At 39.4% G+C, this 24,910-nt stretch overlaps 2 protein-coding genes across 2 annotated transcripts; both read left to right on the top strand.

Moving 5' to 3' along the window:
- Positions 1–2,612: 2,612 nt before the first annotated feature.
- On the top strand, positions 2,613–3,711 carry LOC126717689 (uncharacterized). The gene is made up of 2 exons (XM_050419536.1): positions 2,613–3,275; positions 3,374–3,711. Exons 1-2 carry the CDS (start codon positions 2,613–2,615, stop codon positions 3,608–3,610), a joined length of 900 nt encoding a protein of 299 aa, XP_050275493.1. The 3' UTR covers positions 3,611–3,711.
- Positions 3,712–8,357: 4,646 nt separating this feature from the next.
- On the top strand, positions 8,358–10,869 carry LOC126717660 (extensin-2-like). The gene has a single exon (XM_050419501.1). It carries the CDS (start codon positions 8,386–8,388, stop codon positions 10,504–10,506), a length of 2,121 nt encoding a protein of 706 aa, XP_050275458.1. The 5' UTR covers positions 8,358–8,385; the 3' UTR covers positions 10,507–10,869.
- Positions 10,870–24,910: the final 14,041 nt, after the last annotated feature.

The following is a 24,910-nucleotide window of genomic DNA, read 5'->3' as shown; positions in this document are numbered from 1 at the left end:
CGAGAGAGACACCCAAGGTGCAATTAGGCTTGTTCTTCGTGGTTTGGAGCGTGTGGAAAGGGAGAAAACACTTGTTTTGCATCATCGAACCTGGGCAAGGTATGTGTGAAGTTTTTTCATCTGCATTTGGGTTCTTGATGTCATTTTTTTATGGTGACCCACCCACGTAGTTAGGCTTTGCTGTTCATCTGCACATTAAAATTTTTTTTGTATGTTAAATTAGCATTTTGCGATTTATGTGTAGAATCGCTTAGGATATGCATTTTGCTATTGTTGTTTCTATAATGCATATACCTGAAGGAATCAAGTTTATTTGTCAATGATTGCACTTGTTTGTGAAGTGTGGGTAGTGTGGTCCTTATGAATTTGTTGGGAATCTGGTTTTGCATGTGCTTTATGTGGTCCTTTGTCCGTGTGTTATTGTCAATTTGTTGGCTTGTTGCCTCTTTTGGCTTCTTGTCACTTTCTGCATGTCAGTGTGTGTAAACAAAATACTTATTTTAATTGCAGATGGATGATGTCACATTTGACCTTGAAATTCATGTTGGGAGATGTTTTGTGGAGGAGCCAACCATACAATATGTGGGTGGGTCTGTACGTTTACTGACAGAGATTGACCCTGACAAGTTGAGTTACTTTGAAATTTGGGATTTATGCCATCTAGTTGGTGCTCCTAAGGAACACAGTAGATATAAGTATTTAATTCCTGATGGTGATCTACAGCATGATTTGAGAGACATAGAAACAGATACAGATGTCGTAAACATGACTAACCTTCATAAGGCATGGTATGCTGAAAAAATCATAATCTATACTGACATAGATGTGGAGCCATTGGCAGTTGAGTATCCTGATGCAGGGGGAGTGGCAGATGGTGGTGTAGGTGGTGATGCAGGGGGAGTGGCAGGTGGTGTAGGTGGTGATGCAGGGGGAGTGGCAGATGGTGTAGGTGGTCATGCAGGTGGTGATGTAAGTGGTGATGCAGCAAGGGTTGAAATAGAATTGGATAGTGATGATGATGAAGATGATGAGAATGATGATGAGAATAATGATGAGAGTGATGATGAAGAAGATGTTGAGGATGTTGACATTGATGCAAGAGATGAAGAACAGAATGTTGAAGGAGATGATGATGATGATGATGATTGGCTAAATGAAGGCCTAGAGGGGGATGGCTTTGGTGATGATGTATTTGCTGCTCAAAACTCAGCTCCACAAGGTTCTGCTCCCAATACAAACCCAGAATCAAGCAATGCACCCTACACAGCCCCAGAATCAAGCAATGCACCCTACACAGACCCTGAGTGGGCTGAGCTAGCCCTTGAGGATGACCTAGTAAGCATGGATGGGTCTGATGATGAGCAGGTACCTGAGCAAGTAGAGTTTAATGCTAAGAGTGACATGAGAAATGTTGTACTGAAGAAGGAGATGAAGTTCCCTAATGCAAAGGTGTTCAGAGCTGCTTTGAGGGAGTATGCAATCAAAAAACCTATTGACATCAAATTCAAGCTTAATGAGAAGACCAAGATATTAGTTCACTGCAAGAATGGGTGTGGGTGGAGATGCTATGCATCTCAAATAAGTGGAGAGCTAACATTTCAAATTAAGACCTTGACTGATGACTGTACTTGTCCCAAGTCTTTCAAAAACAGCCAAGCAACATCAGCTTATGTTGCTAAGAGGTTCATTGAGGATTTTAGCAAAAATCCAAATTGGGAGGTGAGTGGTGTACACAACCATGTGATGCAAAATTTATCTGTTGACCTAAGTGTAAACCAAGTGTATAGGTCAAAGAGAAAGGCAAAGGATTTGATAAATGGAGATGAGCAACTACAATATGGTGTCCTTAGGGACTATGCACAAATGATAACCACTATAGACAAGGGGAGTAGGGTTATACTGCAGATAGAAATGGCTGAGGAGACTTCCCAGCCAAAATTTAAGAGGATGTATGTTAGGTTCAATGCTCAGAAGGTAGGATTTTTAGGTGGATGCAGGCCATTTATAGGTTTAGATGGTTGTCACATAAAGCACAAATTTGGTAGGCAAATCTTATCTGCCACTGCCAAGGATGCAAATGACAACATTTTTCCAGTAGCCATGGCTGTTGTGGAACAAGAAACCAGGGAGTCTTGGATATGGTTTTTGGAAATTTTTGCTGATGATATAGGGAGGCCAGAGGAGCTTCAGTTGGTCTTCATTTCTGATAGGCAAAAGGTATGCAAGTTTTGTTTTGTTCAGTTACACTTGAATAGTTGACTTTGTTTACTGAACTAACTTGTTTTGTTTGTTTGTTTGCTTATTTACAGGGGCTTATACCTCCAATAGAGACACTATTCCCTACCGTGGAGCATAGATACTGTGTGAAACACATCTACAACAATTTCAAAGTTGATCACAAGGGATTGGAGCTGAAGGATGCATTGTGGAGGTGTGCTGCTGCCACAACAGTAAGGGAGTTTGAGAGATGCATGTAGTACATAAGGGATTTGGATGAAAAGGCATATGAGTATCTTGCAAACATTACACCTGCACAGTAGACAAGGTCACACTTCACTCCTAGGGCCTTAACAGATTGTTTGATAAATAATTTGAGTGAGTCTTTTAATGCAATGATATTGAAGTCTAGGGACAAGCCTATCTTGGCAATGTTGGAGTGGATTAGGGTTAGACTTATGACTAGGCTTTACACAAAAAGGGAAGGGATACAGAAGTATGCTGGAAAGTTGTGTCCAAGCATACAAGATAGGTTGGAGAAATTGAAGGTTGAAAGTAAGGCATTTAGTGCTACCCCAGCTGGTAGTTTCCTTTATGAGGTAGGCAGTCAGTATGAGAGGCATGTAGTTGATTTGGTGAAGAAGACATGTAGCTGTAGGTCTTGGGATTTAAATGGCATTCCCTGCAAACATGCCATAACAGCCATTTATACAAACATTGAGACACCAGAAGACTATACCCACCCATGCTACTTCAAAGAAACTTACATGGAGATATACAAGGAGGTACTTCCTCCCATGCCTGGCCAGTCAGAATGGGCTGAGACTGGACAGCCTGCTCCCCTAGCACCTCACATATACAAACCACCAGGTAGACCACCCAAGCAAAGAAAGAGGGTTTCTGATGAGCCTAGGAACCCTTACAAAGCAAGTAGACAGAACAGACCTGTAAGATGTGGGAAATGCAAAAAGGAAGGGCATAACTCAAGAGGGTGCAAGGCTAGCATCACTGGGGAGACAGCATGGCAGAGGAGACAGAGACTTCAAAGAGAAAAAGCTGTAAGTAATTAGGATTTAAATGGCAAAAAAAAAAACAAAAAAAAAACTTGTTTTTAAACTTACAATAGACACTGTATTGAAACTGGGTTTTGTTGCAGGCAAGGGAAGGGGTGCCTGCACCTAGATCTGCACCTCAGCCTGCACCTCAGCCACCACCCCAGCAACCTACCCAGACCTACAACATGATGTTTGCCACTCAGCCTTCATCCTCACAGCAAGGAAATCAACCTAGGCCATCTCACAAGAGAGCAGGATGGTTCTCTTCCTCACAACCAGAGTTTCACACACCTAGGGAGACCTGGGATACCTTACCAAGTTCTTCACAGGTAACTTAGTCCTGGATGGTTGTGTAGCTTGGGATATTTTTTAACAAGTGGATCTATTTTTTATTTTGTAGCCTTCACATGCAAGTGGGAGCACTGGTGGTGTGAGGACTAGAGGATAGCTTGCTGCACAAAGGCCACCAAAAATGAATCCAGTGGGTGGAAAGAGGAAAGAGTAAAGGTAAGAAATGAATGAAGCTAGTGAGTACGCATGCCAGCATTGGGAGTAAAGCTAGTGGGAACATGTGGGCCTTTTTGGTTTTTTTTTTTTTTTTTTTTTTTTTTTTTTTTTTTTGTGAAGACCACTGTTGGCCTTTTGTAATTATCAATTAGTGTAAAAAACAGTCACTACTGGCCTTGGAATGTGCTTTTTTGTAATTACTAATTAGTGTAAAAAACAATCACTGCTGGCCTTGGAATGTGCTTTTTTGTAATTAAGGTACAATACACTCCAGGTTGTTATATGGAAGTTGTGATATTACAGTTTGTATGGAACAATATTTGTCCAAACTAGATTATATGGAAGTTTATTTATTGCTACTACAAATTGTGTCCAAGTATATTATTTTTATTGTGGAATGGTATGCACAACCAAATTATATGGAAGTTTATTTATTGCTACTACAAATTGTGTCCAAGTATATTTTTCTAATAGGTGTATGAGAAGTTTTTATTGTGGAATGGTTGTTATGGTATGCACAGCCAAATTATATGGAAGTTTATTTATTGCTACTACAAATTGTGTCTAAGTATATTTTTCTAATATAGTGTATGAAAGTTTTTATTGTGGAATGGTTGTTATGGTATGCACAGCCAAATTGATAATTGACCATTACTTCTTCCATTGAATGGTTGTTATGATATGTACAAAATACTCAATAATTGACCAATTCTTCATTCATTTAAACATCAAAACATTACATCAGTAGGCTAGTGCTATTACAATGCAAATTCATTAACACCATTGCCATAACTATCTCTACTAACCAATTAACTACTTCAGGGGCAACAATTTAGGTCTCTTCACTCCAGAGAACTCAATTGAGCCAAAACACAACAACATAACAATAACAAAAAAGATCCATGACAAAATGCATGCAGACTTCCACATTCTTTGCTTCTCTTCAGCAAGAATGGCTTTTTCCTTAGCTTTTGCACAGACAGCTCGAGCCTTTCTCTCCCTCTCCTTGGCTTTGGCTTCCTCTTCAAAAGCCTTTTTCTGCCATTTGCCTAACTTCTTCTGCCGTTTCCAGAGCTGTCATTTCCCTCTCATTTGCAAGTTGGAGAGCAGTCTGAAGCCTAGACATCTTCTCTAGAGCCAAAGGTGCAGTTTCATTCCCACGAGGACAGGTTGGGTTACAATCCAAACAAAAAAAGGACACTTAGGACCAACCTTATAATGGCTACAACCCAAGAACCTCCTCCCAAAATTGTGCAAACTCAAACTTGTTCTCAAAACACAAGTCTGCTCATTGCACATATGTTCACATGAACCCGAGAAATTACCACTTGATGAAGACATCTCAACATAACACGATTCCTGGGAAGTACAAATTTAGACTTTCACACAGTAAGTTCACACTTGAACAAAATCTGAAACCCTAAATCACATCAAGAACCCAAATGCAGATGAAAAAACATCACACATACCTTGCCCAGGTTCGATGATGCAAAACAAGTGTTTTCTCCCTCTCCACACGCTCCAAACCACGAAGAACAAGCCTGATTGCACCTTGGGTGTCTCTCTCGAAAAGTGTTTGAGTTTTGGGGGTTTTGATTCGCGTTATGTTCTGTTTTGGGGTTAAAAGGTGTTTTTGTAACGGCAGAGACCGAGGTGGGTTACGGAGAGTGATAGAAACACACCTCAGGTGGGTTAAGTGATACTTTTCAAACCACAGGTAGGCAAAGTGATTTTCGCCCAAACCACAGGTGGGTTATGTGTAATTATCTCTTTATTTTATATATTTTATTATGGAACTTTGACATATTATTGAATTTGATAGAATGGATTAGAACCTTTTGGACTAGTAATTTGATTTTGAAGGAAGAAAAGAATTATTTGCTTTTATTATTATTACTAGATTTATGATTGTAAGTTGTAATGGAATGTCTAATTATTACTTGATTTATGGTAATTATATAATTTTAGATATATGAGATTTTTTTTTTTTTTTTTTTTTTTTTTTTTTTGAGAAAGAGATATATAGGAATTGATAATAGGTTATTTGGGTTAGACATTACCTATTAATCAAACAGGTTATTCAGGTTAGTTATGACCTATTAATTAAACAGGTTAATAAATAGGTCATTTGTGTTGACCATAACATGACCTACTAATTAAACGGGTTAAACGTGTTATGTTGGGTTACCTATTTAATAAATAGGTCATGTTAGGGTTGAGGAATCCTGACCCATTTACTAAACGGGACGGGTTCATGTTGACCCATATAACATAATACTCACAGCTCAACCCGACACGAACCTGACACGTGAACATGAATTGCCACCCCTAATCTTATTTACTTCTCCGTTGCAAGATATGTTTGATATGTTTAACCTGAGGCTTGTCTAATTGGCTTAACTAATAATTAGACCATAAAATCAGGTTAAACATTGTTTGTTTAGAGGTTTAAAAACTAACATTGTGATTATAGACTATAGATTGATCCAATTATTTCTTATACAGTAAATATTCCTTGTGGGCTGGGGTTGGTTATCCCAAGAATGGTTTTTTCTTTGAAGAGTTCTTCAAATGTTTTCCACTTCATTATCAAATTAATCTCTCCCTTACTTATTATAAGAAAAAATATATATCAACATTTCTTGAGATTTTTTTTATGGGAACATTTATAGAGATTTTTAAATAATTTTGTATGAGATTTGACATTGGTAGGATAATATAAATGAAAATTGTAGGGGGGGGGGGGGTGTTGTGGGGGAGGGGAAACGATCGTTTATTTTCAAAGTAGATCCGAAAGAGCAATAACTTGCGGCATCTTTGCGAGGCATATAGACTAATATGGAGTACAGATTCAATGGGGAATAAAAGATAAACAATTTTCTTTTTACAAAATACTAAACAAACTTTCGAGATTCAATGGGAACTAGACAGGGCAGCTATTGAAGAAAATAATATACATCTTAAACAAATTAAGAACATATTTTTTTTTGTTTCTTGTTGGTCTCTCACAAAGTCAAATTTGTTAGAAAGTCATAGGACAAGTTGAAGAATAATGAAGTCAGAAGTCCAGATCACAACTGTCTAGGTATGCACTGCACCACTAGCTAGGTCAATGGTGATTCGTAGGTTCTTTCAGATTCTACAAGAATTTCAGAGAAATTCCATGATACCTTGGATACGTAAATATATCCTAACTTATCATAATCTTTTTAACTTCTATTTTTGCTGAATCATTTTTTTTTCTTCACTTGATAATTGAATGAAGTTATTAAAAGTTATGGAGCACTTTACAAAATGTCTCCTAGCCCATTCTTAGGCCTCTAAATTTCAAGCTGTTTATCTGATAATGAGAAGCTCTTTGGAAAATAAGAAAAAAAAAATTATTTACTCTAAAATGTTTCACTAATTGCACTTTGCTATATATATTTTTTCTTATAAAATAATAAATGTATTAAAAAAAATTAGATTGCAATTGATGGATCATAAAGTGAAACGTTAAAACTTAAAAGTGAGACAAAAAAAACTTTTATTCAACAAACAACAAATAGGATAAACCAAGCTATCTAGTTTAACAAATTTGGAATTTCACCATCTACACTAAAAAACTGTGCTTATGACAATAGCAAAACTCCAGCCTAGTAACTAAAATTAATTCTTGCGATCCGTATAAACATCAGCTGCTTTTCACCTTCCCAATTTTAATTTATGTAAAAAATTAATCAAGAAAAAATCCTTCATTTTTTTTTTAAAAAAAACTTGGCATAATCAATAATGCATGTAAGTTAAAGCAAAATCATTGCACCGACATTTCAGCCAAACAAAAATATTATTTGTAGAAATTGCCACCTAACACACCCATCTAAAGAAGTTAAAGTTATGCTTTGATTGTGCATGAAGACTGCTTTCAAGTTTTACTTAAAAATTTATCATAAATTTTGCTAAATCACATTTGTGGAACCGACACAGGATAATGTAGGAATTTTTTTTTTTGTTTTTGAAATTATTGATATGTTGCGTACCCATCTGGATAGAAAGTTAAGCAATGTGCATGAAAGGTTTAACTCTTAGCTGAGGAATTGAAAGTCTGTCTATATTCTATAGCAACTATTCCATCAAGGAAAAAAAAAAAAAAAGGTCTCTGTCTATACCAAGGTTGCATATTGACTTTAGTTCCTTTCATGAGTCTCTTTCATCCAATCCTCTTCTGTCTTCCTACAGGTCTGAAGGACGTGCTTTAAATTAAATTGATAAGAGGAATTTAAAAATAGAGATTTCCCAACCATAGCACGTTACTCATGTCCACTTTGACTTCATTCGTGGGAATGAGATTCAGGTACTTAGTGGGAATCATCTATTGGCAGCACGTAATAAAAAACACATTGCTAAAAAACAAAACCATGTTGACATAAATAATTAATTAGAAAACACAAAATCATTGAAATATTTGGGAAAATATTGTTTTGAATCATTAACACAGCCTGTTAAAGGATTAAACAAAATTATCATTTTCAAACAATGATTAATGGAGTTCACTATATAAAGGGTTAGCACCCATGCAAGTCTCAATAGGAGTTATCCTTTCACAATTAGAGTTGAATTGCAAGAAATGGGTACCTCGAAACACTTGAGGCATTGGCCTCCATTGATTTACGTTATAGCATTTTGCCTCATTGCAACTAGGGTAATTGCTGATAAGCCTTACATCTATGCTTCGCCGCCACCACCAGAAGAAGACTTATCACCATTACCACCAAAGCATGAAGACCGCCCACCACATAATCACCATGACGAGTCATCACCTCCGCCATTGAAATCTTTGACCCCACCCCCAGCCTCGTACTACTACAAGTCTCCCCCACCACCTTCTCCATCACCTCCTCCTCCATACATTTACAAGTCCCCACCTCCTCCCTCAGCATCTCCCCCACCACCCTACATTTACAAATCACCACCCCCACCATCACCCTCCCCTCCTCCTCCCTACGTCTACAAATCACCACCACCACCATCACCTTCACCCCCTCCTCCTTATATTTACAAATCCCCTCCTCCACCATCTCCATCACCCCCACCTCCTTATGTCTATAAATCGCCACCTCCACCATCTCCATGTCCACCACCTCCATATGTCTACAAGTCCCCTCCTCCACCATCACCATCACCTCCTCCTCCATACATCTATAAATCTCCACCACCACCCTCACCATCACCACCTCCTCCTTACATTTATAAATCACCACCACCACCATCTTCGTTATCTCCTCCACCATATGTCTACAAGTCCCCACCTCCACCACCACCATCACCTCCTCCTCCATACATCTATAAATCTCCACCACCACCCTCATCATCACCACCTCCTCCTTACATTTATAAATCACCACCCCCACCGTCTCCCTCACCTCCTCCTCCTTATGTCTACAAGTCCCCTCCTCCTCCATCACCATCACCACCTCCTCCCTACATCTATAAATCTCCACCACCACCCTCACCTTCACCACCTCCTCCTTATATTTATAAATCACCACCCCCACCATCACCAGCACCTCCTCCTCCATATGTTTATAAGTCACCACCACCACCATCTCCATCACCTCCTCCTCCATCTCCTTCACCCCCACCTCCTTACGTCTACAAATCACCACCGCCACCATCACCTTCACCTCCTCCTCCTTACGTTTACAAATCCCCTCCTCCACCATCTCCATCACCTCCTCCTCCTTATGTCTATAAATCCCCACATTCACCGTCTCCTTCACCCCCACCTCCTTACGTCTACAAATCACCACCTCCACCATCACCTTCACCTCCTCCTCCTTACGTCTACAAATCCCCTCCCCCACCATCTCCATCTCCTCCTCCTCCTCCTCCTTATATCTATAAGTCACCACCTCCTCCGTCTCCTTCACCTCCACCTCCTTATGTCTACAAATCACCACCACCACCATCACCTTCACCTCCTCCTCCTTATATTTACAAATCCCCTCCTCCACCATCCCTATCACCTCCTCCTCCTTATGTCTATAAATCTCCACCTCCACCATCTCCATCTCCACCTCCTCCTTATGTCTACAAGTCCCCTCCTCCTCCATCGCCATCACCTCCTCCTCCCTACATTTATAAATCTCCACCACCACCCTCACCATCACCACCTCCTCCTTACATTTATAAATCACCACCACCACCATCTCCATTGCCTCCTCCTCCATATGTTTACAAGTCACCACCACCACCATCTCCATCGCCTCCTCCTCCTTACATTTACAAGTCACCACCTCCCCCATCTCCATCACCTCCTCCTCCATATGTTTACAAATCACCACCACCACCCTCTCCATCTCCTCCTCCTCCTTACATTTACAAGTCACCACCTCCCCCATCTCCATCCCCACCTCCTCCCTATGTTTACAAGTCACCTCCTCCTCCATCTCCTTCACCTCCTTCTCCTTATGTCTATAAGTCACCACCTCGTCCATCTCCTTCACCCCCACCTCCTTATGTCTACAAATCACCACCCCCACCTTCACCTTCACCTCCCCCTCCCTACACTTATAAATCTCCACCACCTCCGTCTCCATCACCTCCTCCTCCCTATGTCTACAAGTCGCCACCTCCTCCATCTCCTTCACCACCACCTCCTTACGTCTACAAGTCTCCACCTCCACCATCTCCTTCACCACCCACTCCATACTATTACAGCTCTCCTCCACCCCCATATCATCTCTAGTCACTTCCTCCATACCTCCATGAGTCAGCACATTCACCAGCTTAGTCTCCACCGCTGCCTCACTGGGTTATTACTATAAATGATTCTCACCTCCAAAAGGCTATTTATTTTAAATGCACCTATTAAATTATCAGTTTGAATTGTTCCAAGAATAATCACTTTCTTTTGGATTGTATGCATGGTGATTTCTTTTTTTAGAATTGTAGCTTTTATGAAGTGTCCTTGTGTACAATAAAGACATGAAATAGATATCCTATGTGATCTATATGCAAGAAGCACTGATTATATTATGTTATGTAACCAATGTAAGTCAGGAATTCATGTTCTTAAATATTTTCTATGTATTGTGGCTATTTTACGTGACTACAAGTTATTGTTACTATACTACAAAGGATATCTAAACATTCTTGTTCTTTTTTTTTGGGGGGGTGCTGAGTTAAACATCTTGCGCTTGCTGTTGCAATGTAAGTGTTAATATATCTGAATTTCCCGAATGAAGATTCTATTGAACAACTTCTGTCGATCAAAATTCAATACAAAACACCCTGCTAATGTGATTTATATCCAGCCATTCTAAGCGTGTGCATTTTTTGAGTTGAATCCACCACATTATAAAATAGTATTTACCAGTGCGTTTAATTCTAAACCTTGCCCAACCAAAGGATGTGGCTTATTTTACAAGAATAGTGGCTAACTAGTTTGTTTGTTATCTCTTCAAGGATAGCATATTGTGAAATAGATATTGCAAACCATTATGGTATCACGTAAGGGAAAAGATCGATTCCTCTCCATTTAAAATGGAATATTTATTTTATAAATTTGATTAAACATTACATATTTTACATTGTCTCTAGTGTTTTGTCACTTAAAATTTTAAATTATGTGACATTTTGTACACTGTTATATTTTTAAAAAATAAAGTTATCTATAACATGGACTGTCTCCACTACAACAATAGACTGCACACATGATTCTAATTCTTTGTATAGTGAAAACAATGTACCATACAGTTTACAATTAATGATCCAAATGTTCTTACAAAAATTATTATTATTTCAAATATAAATTTCAATGGAAAAGCAAACCATGTTCTAAAAAATTGATTATTAATAGCTTATTTGAAAATTTTATACATGAAATAAATCTATTGCACCACAATGACGAAAATGAAGTTAAGGAGTAACAATTTTTTTTTTTTTCTAAAATAAAACAATTAAGAATGAATAATTTGCATAAAATCCAAATAATAAACTTATAAGGTTTTTTTTAAGAGTTGACAAAAATTGATTAGTGTATTATTTTGATGATAAAGAGAAATATATAAATAAATAAATAAATAAATATATATATATATATATATTAATAGCCAAAATTGAGAGAAAATCTAATTAAATTCTTAATATATTGGAGTCTAATTTTGAGTCATGTGTCTCATCTAATTTAAAAATCTAATTTGTGTGTCAAGTGAATTATTAGGTGTAAAAATCAAAGAGTCTATATTCAATTAGATTTTAAATTGAATTTTAATTGGAATTCAATTTTGCACTATGTGTCCCATTTAATTTTTTTTTTTTTTGAGGCAAGTAAATTATTAGGTACAAAAACCGAAAACCTAAGAGTCTAAATCCAAATAAATCCTAAATTTATATATATTTATATATAATGAGAAACCATTATATATTTTAGAAATTCATGGCTTAATGTGTAAGTTGTAATTTTTGTACTAAGTTTAATTTGAATTTATATATACATGTAATTGTGATTGTTTTTAAATGTACATGTGCATACGCACAGAATTATACACTAATTATCATAGAAAGTACACCATAAGTTGAAATTCTATTACCTTTAAAAAAAGAATGAACAATTTGCATACACAATCAAATGACATCCTTATAAGATCTTTTTAAGAGTGGACAAATATATAGAAATAACCATAAGTAATATTCAACTTAGGTAGGAATTTTAATATGTATTAAGTTATGTTTATTTTTAAATGCATCCATCTATGATATGCATGTGGTTACAAGTCAGTATGATATTTATGATCTAATGCACATATTTAAATAAAATAAAATAAAATCAGCCAAGCAATTTTTTAGCTATAAAATTACCATATTTAAATATAGTAAGAAAACAACTCGACTTTGCCTAATGAAAAAAAATTCATTTAATCTATTCAAAAGAATTGAATACCATGGCAAAACCCCATAATGCGTATAAAAACCAAGCAATTGACTCAATTGAAGTATACAAATTCCAGCTAAACAATCGAATTGATCATGTGGTTTGATTAATTGAGAAATAGGAAGTTGAAGGACTTCAATTAATTATAATGTCATCTTTTAATTTAATTAAAGAAAAAGATTATTAACATTCATCTTATTTCAATCAATACAATTAAATAAACTAAGTTAACAGTAATGATGATGAGGTAATCTTACTTAATTAGATGAGTGAAGTATCCATTTGAACTTAATTTTGTATTGAATATTATGAACAGGTCACTTGATATCAAAACTAAGAAAATTAAAATGGAAACTTGGCGTAAAATTAGATTATCACTCTGTTTGTTTCGTTGGAAAACCTTCTGTAAAGATAGTTTTCCACATTTTCCAGTGTTTGGTAGCACAAAAAAAACCTGGTCAATGGAAAACTATCTTTGATCAACGGAAAACTCTAATAAAAATAAGGCTTATTTTCTATAAGCTGTTTTCCAATTTTTTTTTTGGAAAACAATCTTTCTCTCATGCGTTGCAACTCCTATAAATATTATCTTCGTCTATAGCCGTGGGGAACATAATTTTTTGGTGCCTTCTCTCACTCATGGTAAGTTTTTTCACTTTTTCTCTCTTCCCTTTGCTTTTTATTTCTTCACACCCTCACCGTCACTAACTTTGGTCTCTCCTCTTCCCATAGATCTCTCTCTTTAAATGTCTCTCGTATCTCTTTTCTCCATGTTTCTCTTCCCCTCTGTAACACAATTCTCTGATTAGATTTTTTCTTTACTTCACTGATCGATCAATAGCTCCAACTTGCAAAGGAGAACAAATTTTCAGCGGTAATTATTTCATTCCTCTCTACCAAAATCCCAATTCTTTGCTTCAAATTTCAAGCTCGATTTTCTTTTTTCTCTAAGAAATTTTCGATTTGATGGATTCTAAGCAGAAGTTACTTCTTTTTTGTACATAAAGTGCAAAAAAATAAAATAAAATAAAATAATAGAAGAAGAAGAAGAAAGAATGAAAGAAGTAAAAAATGAAAATTTTAAACATAGTACCTATATTGCTCTAAATTGCTTTTACATGGGACAATTTTTAACGTGGACTAATAATATTGTTATATAATGAATGATAATTGTTTAGGAAAATTGCATTTGTTGGCAAATACATTTTTTGTTGGCAGATACTCTGTAGTAATGATATATTATGTAGTACATTATGTAAATATATAATTTAGAGTAATATTGAAGACTTGTGGTTGATCATAGTAGACAAATGGTTGATATATGTGTGCGTGTATGTGTATGTACGTTACTTTCTATATATATGAGCAAGATGAGTGGTAGAGATCATGAAATTTGACAACTAATTAATTTTGATTGTATCTATTGTCAAAATTTTAGATTAATTAGTATGAAAACCAAATTCATTCTTGGTTTTTTATTTATAATGATTACATTAATTAGTTTACATAATATACATGTTTTAAATTATAAAGGAAATATTTTTTTAAAAAAATTGCATACCAAACACCAGAAAATATTCTCAAGCATATTTTCAAGGTCGTTACCAAACACTGGAAAATAAGACAGTTTTCTAGAAAATGTTTTTTGGAAAATGAACCATTTTCCAAAAAACGTTAATGCTGAAACAAACAGAGTGTATAATGAAAACCTAATTTGGATTTGAATTGAATTTCAATGGTGTTTTGAATTTAATATATTATATATGATCATTTCCAAAAAAAAAAAATTGTAAAATTTTAAACCACTAAATATGTTGAGTAATTGAAAGAAAAAGAAGAAAAAAAAAACGGAAGCAAGAATTTAACATTGTTGGTTTGATGATTTATGTTCATAGTGGAAAACCATAGATGATGACATTCTTACTATATCATTTATACACATCACAATAAACTCAATGTAGGGTTTACATAGTAAGAACACTAAATTAATCATAGACTACTAACCCTAAATTAATTCACTTGCTCTTTATATAAGTTTTTGGACTTTTTAGACCATAATCTCTAACATAAACTACGTAGTCCCATGTTTTTTTCCAAAAACAATTCAACGGGACAGATTTCTCCACTCAAATGCATGTGGCTCTGCCCTTACTCACGGATTAAGATTCGATCTTAAAAACAGGAAAAAAAATCATCAGAAACTAGCAAGAACATTCTATTCTCAATTTAAAATAGGCAAATTGGAGCAAGTCTGACACGGTTTAATTGATGGAAGGCCAGCATTTTGACTTCGAATTTTTCTTTCATGCAGTTTCTTCATATCTTCTCTCTCTGATCAATATAGTTAAACGATAATTTAGAGCTGTTTGCACAAAACAAGCTTTCTTGGGTGATGAACAAGCGAATGAGTGCTTAATTACCAACTATACAGGACCCTCTTCACTCTCCGTGTTAGACTTGTTCAAGGCTGACATGCCTGCGTATCGAAGACACTAAATTATGGGACAGCACCACTGCTCCAGCTAATAGTTGAAAACAGAAGAGTAATATTACTAAACAAATAAATCAATCAGTATCAGCAATGATAGAGCTAATTATATTTTATGAGGGTGTACGTGCGTGTGTATTTTATTTTAATCATTCAATTATATTCTAACAACTATCATAGAAAATGTCACTATACACAAAGGGTTATTGCCAATCCCACCATGCAATTAGGCCCAAAAGGGTTAGATTTGATAACCGGAACAGAATGTGGCACAACAGGAACAGAAATGTGAATCCCTGGGAATGGGCCTCGGGGAGTCTATATATGCTATGGTATCCTATTCCTGCTTCAATATATAGTTCAATGCCACTACTAGTGTGGTTTGCTAATATGTGCTATATATATTTATTGCTTCATCTTCATCACCACACACTTGTAGTACGCTACCCCAAATACACTGGCCTTACAAGTCCTTCAAGATATATATGTGTATATATATATATATATATATATATAAGCATTTAGGGTTGTAAATGAGGTCATTTTTCACTTGTACTCAATCTTATAAAATTAACGCAATTGAGTGAATTTTGCCATGGTTAAGATTTTTTTTTTGAGAAGATGGTTAAGAAATATTTGATTTATCTAATAGAATTTTAATGTTTCCATACCCTAGAAAAGTTCAATGTGAGTCCATGGATTATTATTTAGTTTTTTCATGGAGTCCAATTTAACTTCGAATCTCTTCTTCTTGGCTTGTTGTAATAAAAGAAATTCATATTATTAGGTAATGAATCAATAAGATAAAAATAAAAATTATTTTTTTTTAGGTATAAAAATAATGATTGAGAATTATTTCTAATAAAAAGGTTAAAATAAAGCTTTTGACATCAGGCCCAAATAAGGCATAATTACATAAGATCATGAAGAAACGATATGTCGATCCCATTGGTTAGAATATGATGTTTAGCTCATATGTTAGCTTTTACACTTTAATCTTGATCAAAGGAGAGAGTTGAGTCATGAGTGTCCAAAAGTGAAATTCAAGGGATTTTATGTTTTATGGAAGGGTTGAGAATATCTCAAGTTGAAATTCAAGGGATTTGTGGATTTGTGTTTTTTGGATTAACTAAAGGAGGGAAAATGCATTTCTCCTAAATTTAATAATAAACTTTTGAAAGTTTGGACCTCTAAAAGACAGCTATGAATTCATATTATTAATTAAATTGTAGGTTCACATGCATATTGTATATTATATAATAAAAATTATGTGTGACTCAACGTAAATGTTACATGTATGATGATGTATTCGGCTGCTTTGGCCATATGTTCAAAATAAATACTTTATTAATATAATTTACTTTGAGTTAAAATTTCACGAGTTAATTGTAACTTCTTATATTTAATACTTTAATTTAAGATTAATTTGCAATATTAGTATCCATTGAAAGGATTAGTACAGTGGGTTAGGGTGGATAATATAAATCAAGATGCAGTGATCAAAAAATTTTGACAAATTAGTGCACTCCACCACCCAATATCCACAAATTTTTTTATTTTTTTTATTTTTTTTTATGGGACTAATTTGTTAAGTGGAGATCAAAAATTAATCTCAAACATTATAATTTAAGGTGAAAAATTATGATTAAACCTAATTGACTAATTACTTATTTATTTCAAATCTTGCAATGATAGAAAAGGAGTTCAGATTCAAGCATTCAAGTCCTAGAACTATGAGCTCTTAGACCATCTTCGGACAAAATGGGCTTTTGCCCTTTTCCACAAAACTAATTAGCCTTTTGCCCTTCTTCCCAAACTAAATAGGGAAATGCCCTTCTTTTGAAACTCGACTTTTTCAAAATCGAGTTAAAAAAAAAAAAAAAAAATTCTGAAGCCCTATAGTGACGTTTTTAAGGACCTATAGTGACGTTTTAAGAACCTATAGTGACGTTTTATAACTTGATATTCACAAAATCGAGTTATAGGCAATAAAATTGCCTATAACTCGATTTTATGGATATCAAGTTACGAAACGCCACTATAGGTCCTTAAAAATGTCACTATAGGTCCTTAAAAACGTCACTATAGGGTTTAACTCGATTTTGAAAAAGTCGAGTTTTAAAAGAGGGGCATTTCCCTATTTAGTTTGGGAAGAAGGGCAAAAGGCTAATTAGTTTTGTGGAAAAGGGCAGAAGCCCATTTTGTCCGACCATCTTCATCCATTCATAATAAAAATTCTTGGAAATGGGACCATGGGTATATATGCCATAGTATTTGCCTGCTAAACGCTGATGATCAAAGGAGCAGAGGGAAAATGAAAACGACTCCTTGTGACGGTGGTTTACAGCTTTAAGAATTGAATCTTATCAATAAAATAAGGAAAACACTTTTCTTTACAAGAATTGTTTTCATTAGCTGTTAGCCTGTTACTATTACTGTTTTCCAATGGGATTTTATTACTTCGAAAATGACAACAATTTAGACATATCAAAAATTTGGTACAATGCATGACTTTTTATTTATTTATTTTTGTAGTTGCACGAATTTCCTGGCCCAAACCCTTTTGATCTGGCCCTGACCCAAAGCGCAACACACAATAAATGTTTGTAGAGGATGGGTGAAAGAACTTAGTCTCAGTGAACCTGGTCGGACTTAGGTATGGAGAAGGTTGTTGCAAGGATAAAAACACCAGAATGAATATTCCCCAGAAGTTTTTACTTCCTAAGTGATGAATACAGTTTTTTCCGTCCCTTTCTTTGAGGGATTTTATTACATTATATAGCTCTATTATTCTTATCTGAACCTTACACTTGTTGATCATCTAAGCCCCCACTTGAGCACCTGTCCTATCAGACACCTTTATCATCCCCTTGTGAGTTGCAGTGGCCAAGGCAGTACTGTTCAGGGGTCTTTTCCTCATTAATGCGGCCAAGAGGGTGGCTGTAACACATTTAATGTGGCAGTAGTTGCTTTTCATGAGATATTTTGGGTTTTATTCTTTTTATATGCTTGGAGGATGAGCTGCAGTGGTAGGGGCGAGCTCTTGGCCTGGACTTCGTAGCGTCCGAGGAGATGTTACTCCTCGGACAGGTTTCTTTTACCATAGTTGGGCTTGGATAACGTTTTGGCTATGACTTTTCCTCGGACATGATGCTTTTCGGACGGGCCTGTGTTTAGGTAGCCCATTGTTTTGGGCCGGGCCCCACAATAGCCCCTCAAAACTCCGGTTTTTATCTCTTTCCGAGGAGAAAAGCGGGGTTTTGATGTCAATGAGAGGATGGAAGCAAAGAAGCCTTGGGGCGCGCGTGCGGGCAGTTACTTTTGGACGCGCTACAATTTACGAGGCGCGGCCATTTACTTCTGGAGGTTTCTTGTCCCCTTCATCCAACGATGAGACATGGATCGAACGGCCATCATTATTTCTCGACTTTTTAGGCGAGGTCGATCTTTTCTCTCTCCTCCCGACTATATAAGGCGTCAGACAGGCTCCCCTCTTCTTTTCTTTTATTCGCTCATCAGAACAGAGCCCTTCAGAGAACTCCAGCGCCCAGAAATCCTTAAGCACATCCTTCCTTCAGATCTTCATCGTCATTTCTGCGAGGCGCCCTCCGTAGAAGAGCTTTGCGATTCCCTTATTGGGCATTTGAGAAGATACCTGTAAGTTCCGTACGCTTTGTCGCTTCGACTTCCTCCTCGGACTTTATTTTTCCCTTGGTCTTTATTTTCATTCTTCCAGTACAACTCGGATGGGTAGATTCGAAAAATTAGTAAATACTCCGGCCGCTATGGAGGCCTTTAGGGCAAAATACCACATTCCCCCGGGCGTGGGGCTGCGGTACTGTCCTCTTGAGGGAGTATTGACAGATAGAGGCGAGGGAGAAGTTGTTATCCCCATGATTGCTTTCATAGAGGGAGGGATGACACTTCCCATGCGTAGGATCACAAGGGAGTACTTGTCCAACCATAGGTTGACGCCGCATCAGTGTGCCCCTAATATGTTCAAGATACTAGGCTGTGTAGATGTCTTAGACGAGCGGATGAATCTAGGCCTTACTTGGCACGACGTGGCTTATCTGTATGAGTGTCATCGCCTCGAGAGTGGCCTCGATAAGGGAGGGTATTATCTCAAATCCCGATCCGAGGTGGTTAGATTGATCTCCTGTCTTCCAGTCTCCAATAAGACTGTGAAGAATGATTTTCTTATTGCTTCGGGGGAGTGGTTCGTCGGTATTCATTGTCCGACTAGGGCAGGAAAACCAGGTGCGGCGTCTTTAGGGCCAGTCCTTTTGGGGATAGGGTTTAGCATTGGGGGGTCACTTTTCTAGCTTTCCTCACACTTGGAGAATTTCATGTACTAACCCCGTTGTTTTTGGATGTTTTGCAGATAAAGTTCACGTCGCTCCCCGACTAAACTTCGTGAATGTGCCGATGCTGAACTATCTTCTGAGGTCGGAGATTTACGTTGCCGAGGACGGACAGCTACGTGCGGCTCATCTGGTCTTGGGCTATCAACCTCTAATCCGCTCTTTTCAAGTCGTTGGTCACGCCATAAGGGCTGGCAGTCCGAGGTTGGCTAGGATTGACGTATCCATAAACGGGTTCCTAGCTCCACATGATCTTCCCCCAGTCGTTCTACCCGTTGTTCGGCATCCCCGTATAGCAGAGCAACTACCTTCGCCGGAAGAGCCTGGTGTTGCTGTTCCAGTTGAAGGGCACACCGAATCATCTCGTCTTTCCCTTGAGGAAGAAATAGACAAGTTTTATTTCGAGGAGGAAGTTCAGCAAGACCTCGTGGTTGAGCTTTCTGATCCTGAAGGAGAGCAGGACCGCAACTCCGTGGTCGCTGGTCCAATTATTATAACCTGCTCGGAAGACTCCTCGGACGAAGAAGGAGGTGATATGGGAAAGTCTCTGAGAGAGTTGATGTCCAGCCGAGGCAAGGGTCAGTCTTCGAAGGCGCCTGCCAAAGCGCAAACCCAGGACCCACCTCCAATCGCCCCTCAGGTCCCTACTGATCCTGGCCTCAAGGCTATCCTTGACCTGAAAAAGAAAAGGCAGGCTGACATCCCTGAGGAGGGCGAGCTGGTTACCCGGCCTACTAAGCAGCAAAAGGCTGCCAAGGGACAGAGGAGTAAGAGGGCAAACTCCTCTGAGAGCAAGGACGAGGAGAACCGTGCTGAGGTGCGCGCTACCCCGCGTACGTGGAGCCCTAAGTTGGAGTTGGATGGGGTTGCCATCCCCTACAACTCGTCGATCCGAGAATACAATCGGGGCCGAGCAGGGTACGTGGTTGATGCCTTAGAGCAACCCCTACTGCTTCCTCGGGATATGGAGGCCTATAGGCGGTTCTCTCAGCCGGAGCTTTTCCTATCCCTTAAAAGGGATCTTGCGATGGTGAGTAATTCTTTTACTGTTTTATTAACTTACTTAACCCTGCTAAATTCTGAGCCGATTTTATTTCGCTTGCAGATCACTCAGCAGGTATTTATGGCTGAGGAATTTTGTCGTGATAGTCGGAGTCAGGCTGAGGTTGAGGCTCAGTCTCGGACGGAGATGGAGACAACCTTGGGGTCCCCAAGCATGATCACCTTGGGCTTACTGAGAAGTTCAAGGAGTCGGAGAAACGGCGCAAAAATGCTGAGGCTGGTCTGAAGAGTGCCGAGACTCAGGCGGAGGATCAGCGTAAAGAGCTGTATTCGACCCAGCTCAACCTCGCCACTGAGAAGCAGGTAGTGGTGGATCTCAAGACTGCTCTGCAAAGAGTCGAGAGTGAGCTGCGGAGGGCTAGAGAGGAGGCTCAGCTGATCCGGGAGGCTGCGGAGGCTGAAAAGAATACTGCTCGCCAGCTTGGGGTCCAAGAAACGGAGGCCAGGCTATCCGAGGAGATCCCTGAGGTGTGCAGGGACTACTGCAGTATCTCGTGGGCTCAGGCTCTTGATGCTGCAGGAGTTCCCACGGATTCGGCGCTAAGGTTGCCTGAGAACGTTTTCTACCCTCAGGAGATCCGAGAGAATCTTGACGGCGCCCAAGCAGCTTCTGAGCAGGGTTTGGCGGTGCCTGACGCCGTCCCTGTGCCTGACAACACGAAGAATCCGGCTGCGGACCTTACCGTTGAGGTTTCTCCTCTTCAGCCAGAGCAGAAAGAAAACCCTCCTGCCAAGGCTTAGATTTTAGGCTTTTTGACTTTTATATCTCTTTTTTATGTTGTTATATATGTGTTTATTATTATTTTTTTTTAAACGAGAGTCGTCCTGTTTTTGCACTTTTTGTACGAACCTCTCTTTTGTAGTGATCTCGGAACATTAATATAGAATGTTTCCTTCATTTTCATGGATTTTTGTTAACACTATCCCTTTATTTAGTGCTGATAACGATATAAACGGTCGTGGTGAAGAGGATGTTGTAGCGAATTTGAGTGAGGGTTGCAACGGTGCTAGACTGTGCGTGCGCCCAAAAATGATTTCCCTTAGGTAATAGTTTCCCAAATTGTCGAGTAATAATTTCCCCTAAGTCTGTGGTCCGAGGAGCCATGCAGGACTTAGGTTCTGTTTAAAACTTGTATGAATAGTTGCCGTAAGTAATAATTTCCCCTAAGTCTGTGGTCCGAGGAGCCATGCAGGACTTAGGTTCTGTTTAAAACTTGTATGAATAGTTGCCGTAAGTAATAATTTCCCCTAAGTCTGTGGTCCGAGGAGCCATGCAGGACTTAGGTTCTGTTTAAAACTTGTATGAATAGTTGCCGTAAGTAATAATTTCCCCTAAGTCTGTGGTCCGAGGAGCCATGCAGGACTTTGGTTCTGTTTAAAACTATGAATAGTTGTAGATAGATCAGCAGATGAAGGATAATCACGAAACAAAACATGGGCGAAGCCATTTTCATTAATAACAATATCTTCTGAGGTTATTTACATTCCATGGCCGAGGTACAGTTTTTTCATCCAGATCTTCTAGGTAGTAAGCGCCTATCCCGGCCACGGATGTGACACGGTACGGTCCTTCCCAATTGGGCCCCAACTTGCCCCAAGAGGGGTTTTTCGCGCTGCCGAGAATCTTTCTCATCACGAGATCACCTGGACCTAGAGGTCGCAGCTTGACGTTGGCATCATACCCTTGTCTCAGCTTCTGGTGGTAGTAGGCCATATGAATCATGGCTTTTTCCCTTCTTTCCTCGGCTAGGTCTAGACTTCTTCCCAATAACTCGTTGTTATCGCTTGGGGTAAACGAGCTAGACCTCAGTGTGGGGAAGTTGTTCTCAATTGGGAGCACGGCCTCAGCCCCATAAGTCATGGAAAAGGGGGTTTCACCGGTTGAACGCCGCGGCGTTGTACGATAGGTCCACAAGACGTGCGGGAGCTCTTCTACCCATCTTCCCTTTGCCTCATCTAGTCTTTTCTTCAATCCGTTCACTATGACCTTGTTCACGGCCTCGACTTGCCCGTTTCCTTGGGGGTATGCGGGGGTGGAATATCGATTAATGATCCCGAATTCGCGGCAATACTCCCTAAAATTCATACTGTCGAACTGAAGACCATTGTCGGAAACGAGTGTACGTGGAGTTCCGAAGCGGGTGATAATGTTCTTCCAGATGAATTTCTGGGCATCCACGTCCCTAATGTTGGCCAAAGGTTCAGCCTCCACCCATTTAGTGAAGTAATCGGTTCCGACTATTATGTACCGCTTGTTCCCCGCAGCCTTGGGGAAAGGTCCGACAATATCAAGACCCCATTGTGCGAACAGCCATGGGCTAGAGAGTGGGTTGAGAACCCCTTCGGGTTGGTGGATATTCGGGGCAAATCTTTGGCACTGATCGCACTTTTTAGCGTACTATTGGGCCTGTCTTTGCATGTTTGGCCACCAGTATCCTTGGGTGAGTGCCCTGTGCGCCAACGACCTTCCTCCGGTGTGACTTCCACAAATTCCTTCATGCAACTCTTCAAGTAGAGACTCGGACTCTTTTGGATGTACACAGAGTAAGTACGGTCCAGAGTAGGAGCGCCGATATAGCTTGCGGTCCTCTGATAGCCAGAACCGAGGAGCATTTCTACGTATCTTCTCGGCCTCTAGTTTTTCTTCCGGTAAGATATCGTCTTGGAGGAAGTTCCTTATGGGGTCCATCCAGCTGGGACTTTGTCTAATCTGATGGACTTGGGCCGGGTTTTTACCGACGGGACTCGCCCTGATTAGATCTTCGACGAGGATCATTCGTGGCAGGTCATGCGCAGAGGACGTGGCAAGAGTGGCCAGCGAATCTGCATGAGTGTTTGCACTTCTGGAAATGTGCCTCAGATTGAATGACTCAAAACTCGTCTGCAGGCGCTTGACTTGTCCCAGATACTCTTGCATCCTAGCGTCTCTGGCTTCCAGCTCACCCATCACTTGTCCGACGACCAACCTGGAGTCCGAGAATGCTTCTATTACTCTTCCGCCCAGTTTTTGAACCATAATCATCCCTTGGAGCAAGGCCTCGTATTCGGCTTCATTGTTCGTAGCCGAAAATTCGAGCCTCAGTGATTTTTCAATGGCGGCACCGTTTGGTGATACTAAAACTATCCCAACTCCAGATCCTTTCTGGTTGGCCGCGCCATCCATGTAGATCTTCCAATGCAAGGCCTTTCCTGCCGTAATTACACCAACCGGTTTTCCATTCGTGTCTTTCTTCTCGGTTATTCTTTCTATAGAGGGTTCAGCAAACTCTGCTACCAGGTCCGCGAGGACCTGACCTTTGATGGAGGATCTGGGCATATATTTAATATCAAAGGCTCCCAAAAGCGCACTCCACATGGCAATCCTTTCGGTGTAGTCAGCGCTTCGAAGCACTGCTCGGAGGGGAAGCTGGGTGAGAACGATAACCGTGTGTGCTTGAAAGTAATGAGGGAGCTTCCGGGTGGCATAGACTACCGCCAGAATTGCCTTTTCTAGAGGTAGATATCGTACCTCGGCTTCGTGTAATGATTTGCTCACATAGTATACTGGTCGCTGCACCCCATTATCATCCCATATCAGTACCAGGCTTACAGCATGGGGAGCTACAGCAATGTACGCAAACAACACCTCGTCTGCCTCAGGACTGGACATGATGGGGGGCCGTGAGAAATATTCCTTAAGCTGCTGGAAAGCCCGAACGCACTCCTCCGACCACTCAAACCCTTTCCACTTATTTATCAGTAGGTAAAACGGTCGGCATCGATCCGCTGACCGCGATATAAACCGGTTTAATGCTGCAATCATTCCCGTGAGCTTCTGTACTTCCTTCGGGTTCCGAGGAGCCTGTAAGCTGTTTATCGCTTTGATTTGATCGGGGCTTACTTCTATTCCCCTATGAGTTACCATGTACCCTAGGAATCTTCCCGACCCAACTCCGAAGGAACATTTGGAAGCGTTCAACCGCAACCGGTGTTTTCTTAAGATAGCGAAGATTTCTTCAAGGTCTTTCACGTGCTCGGACACCCTCTTACTCTTCACAACCATATCATCTATGTAAACCTCAATGATCTTGCCCAGTTGTGGTTCGAACATCCGGGTCATCATCCTTTGGTAGGTTGAGCCTGCGTTCTTTAGCCCAAACGGCATCACCTTATAGTGGTAGTTTCCGATGGGCGTCATGAAAGCCGTCTTCTCCTGGTCCTCAGGTGTAAGGGGGATCTGATGATAGCCCTGGAAGGCGTCCAGGAAGCTCATCCAAGGGTGACCCACGGTTGCATCCACCAACCTATCTATTCGTGGTAGGGG

This window comes from Quercus robur, chromosome 1 (assembly GCF_932294415.1).
Source record: "Quercus robur chromosome 1, dhQueRobu3.1, whole genome shotgun sequence".
NCBI lineage: Eukaryota > Viridiplantae > Streptophyta > Magnoliopsida > Fagales > Fagaceae > Quercus > Quercus robur.
The sequence above is the reverse complement of the archived record's forward strand: the minus strand, read 5'-3'. Positions and strand labels throughout refer to the sequence as shown.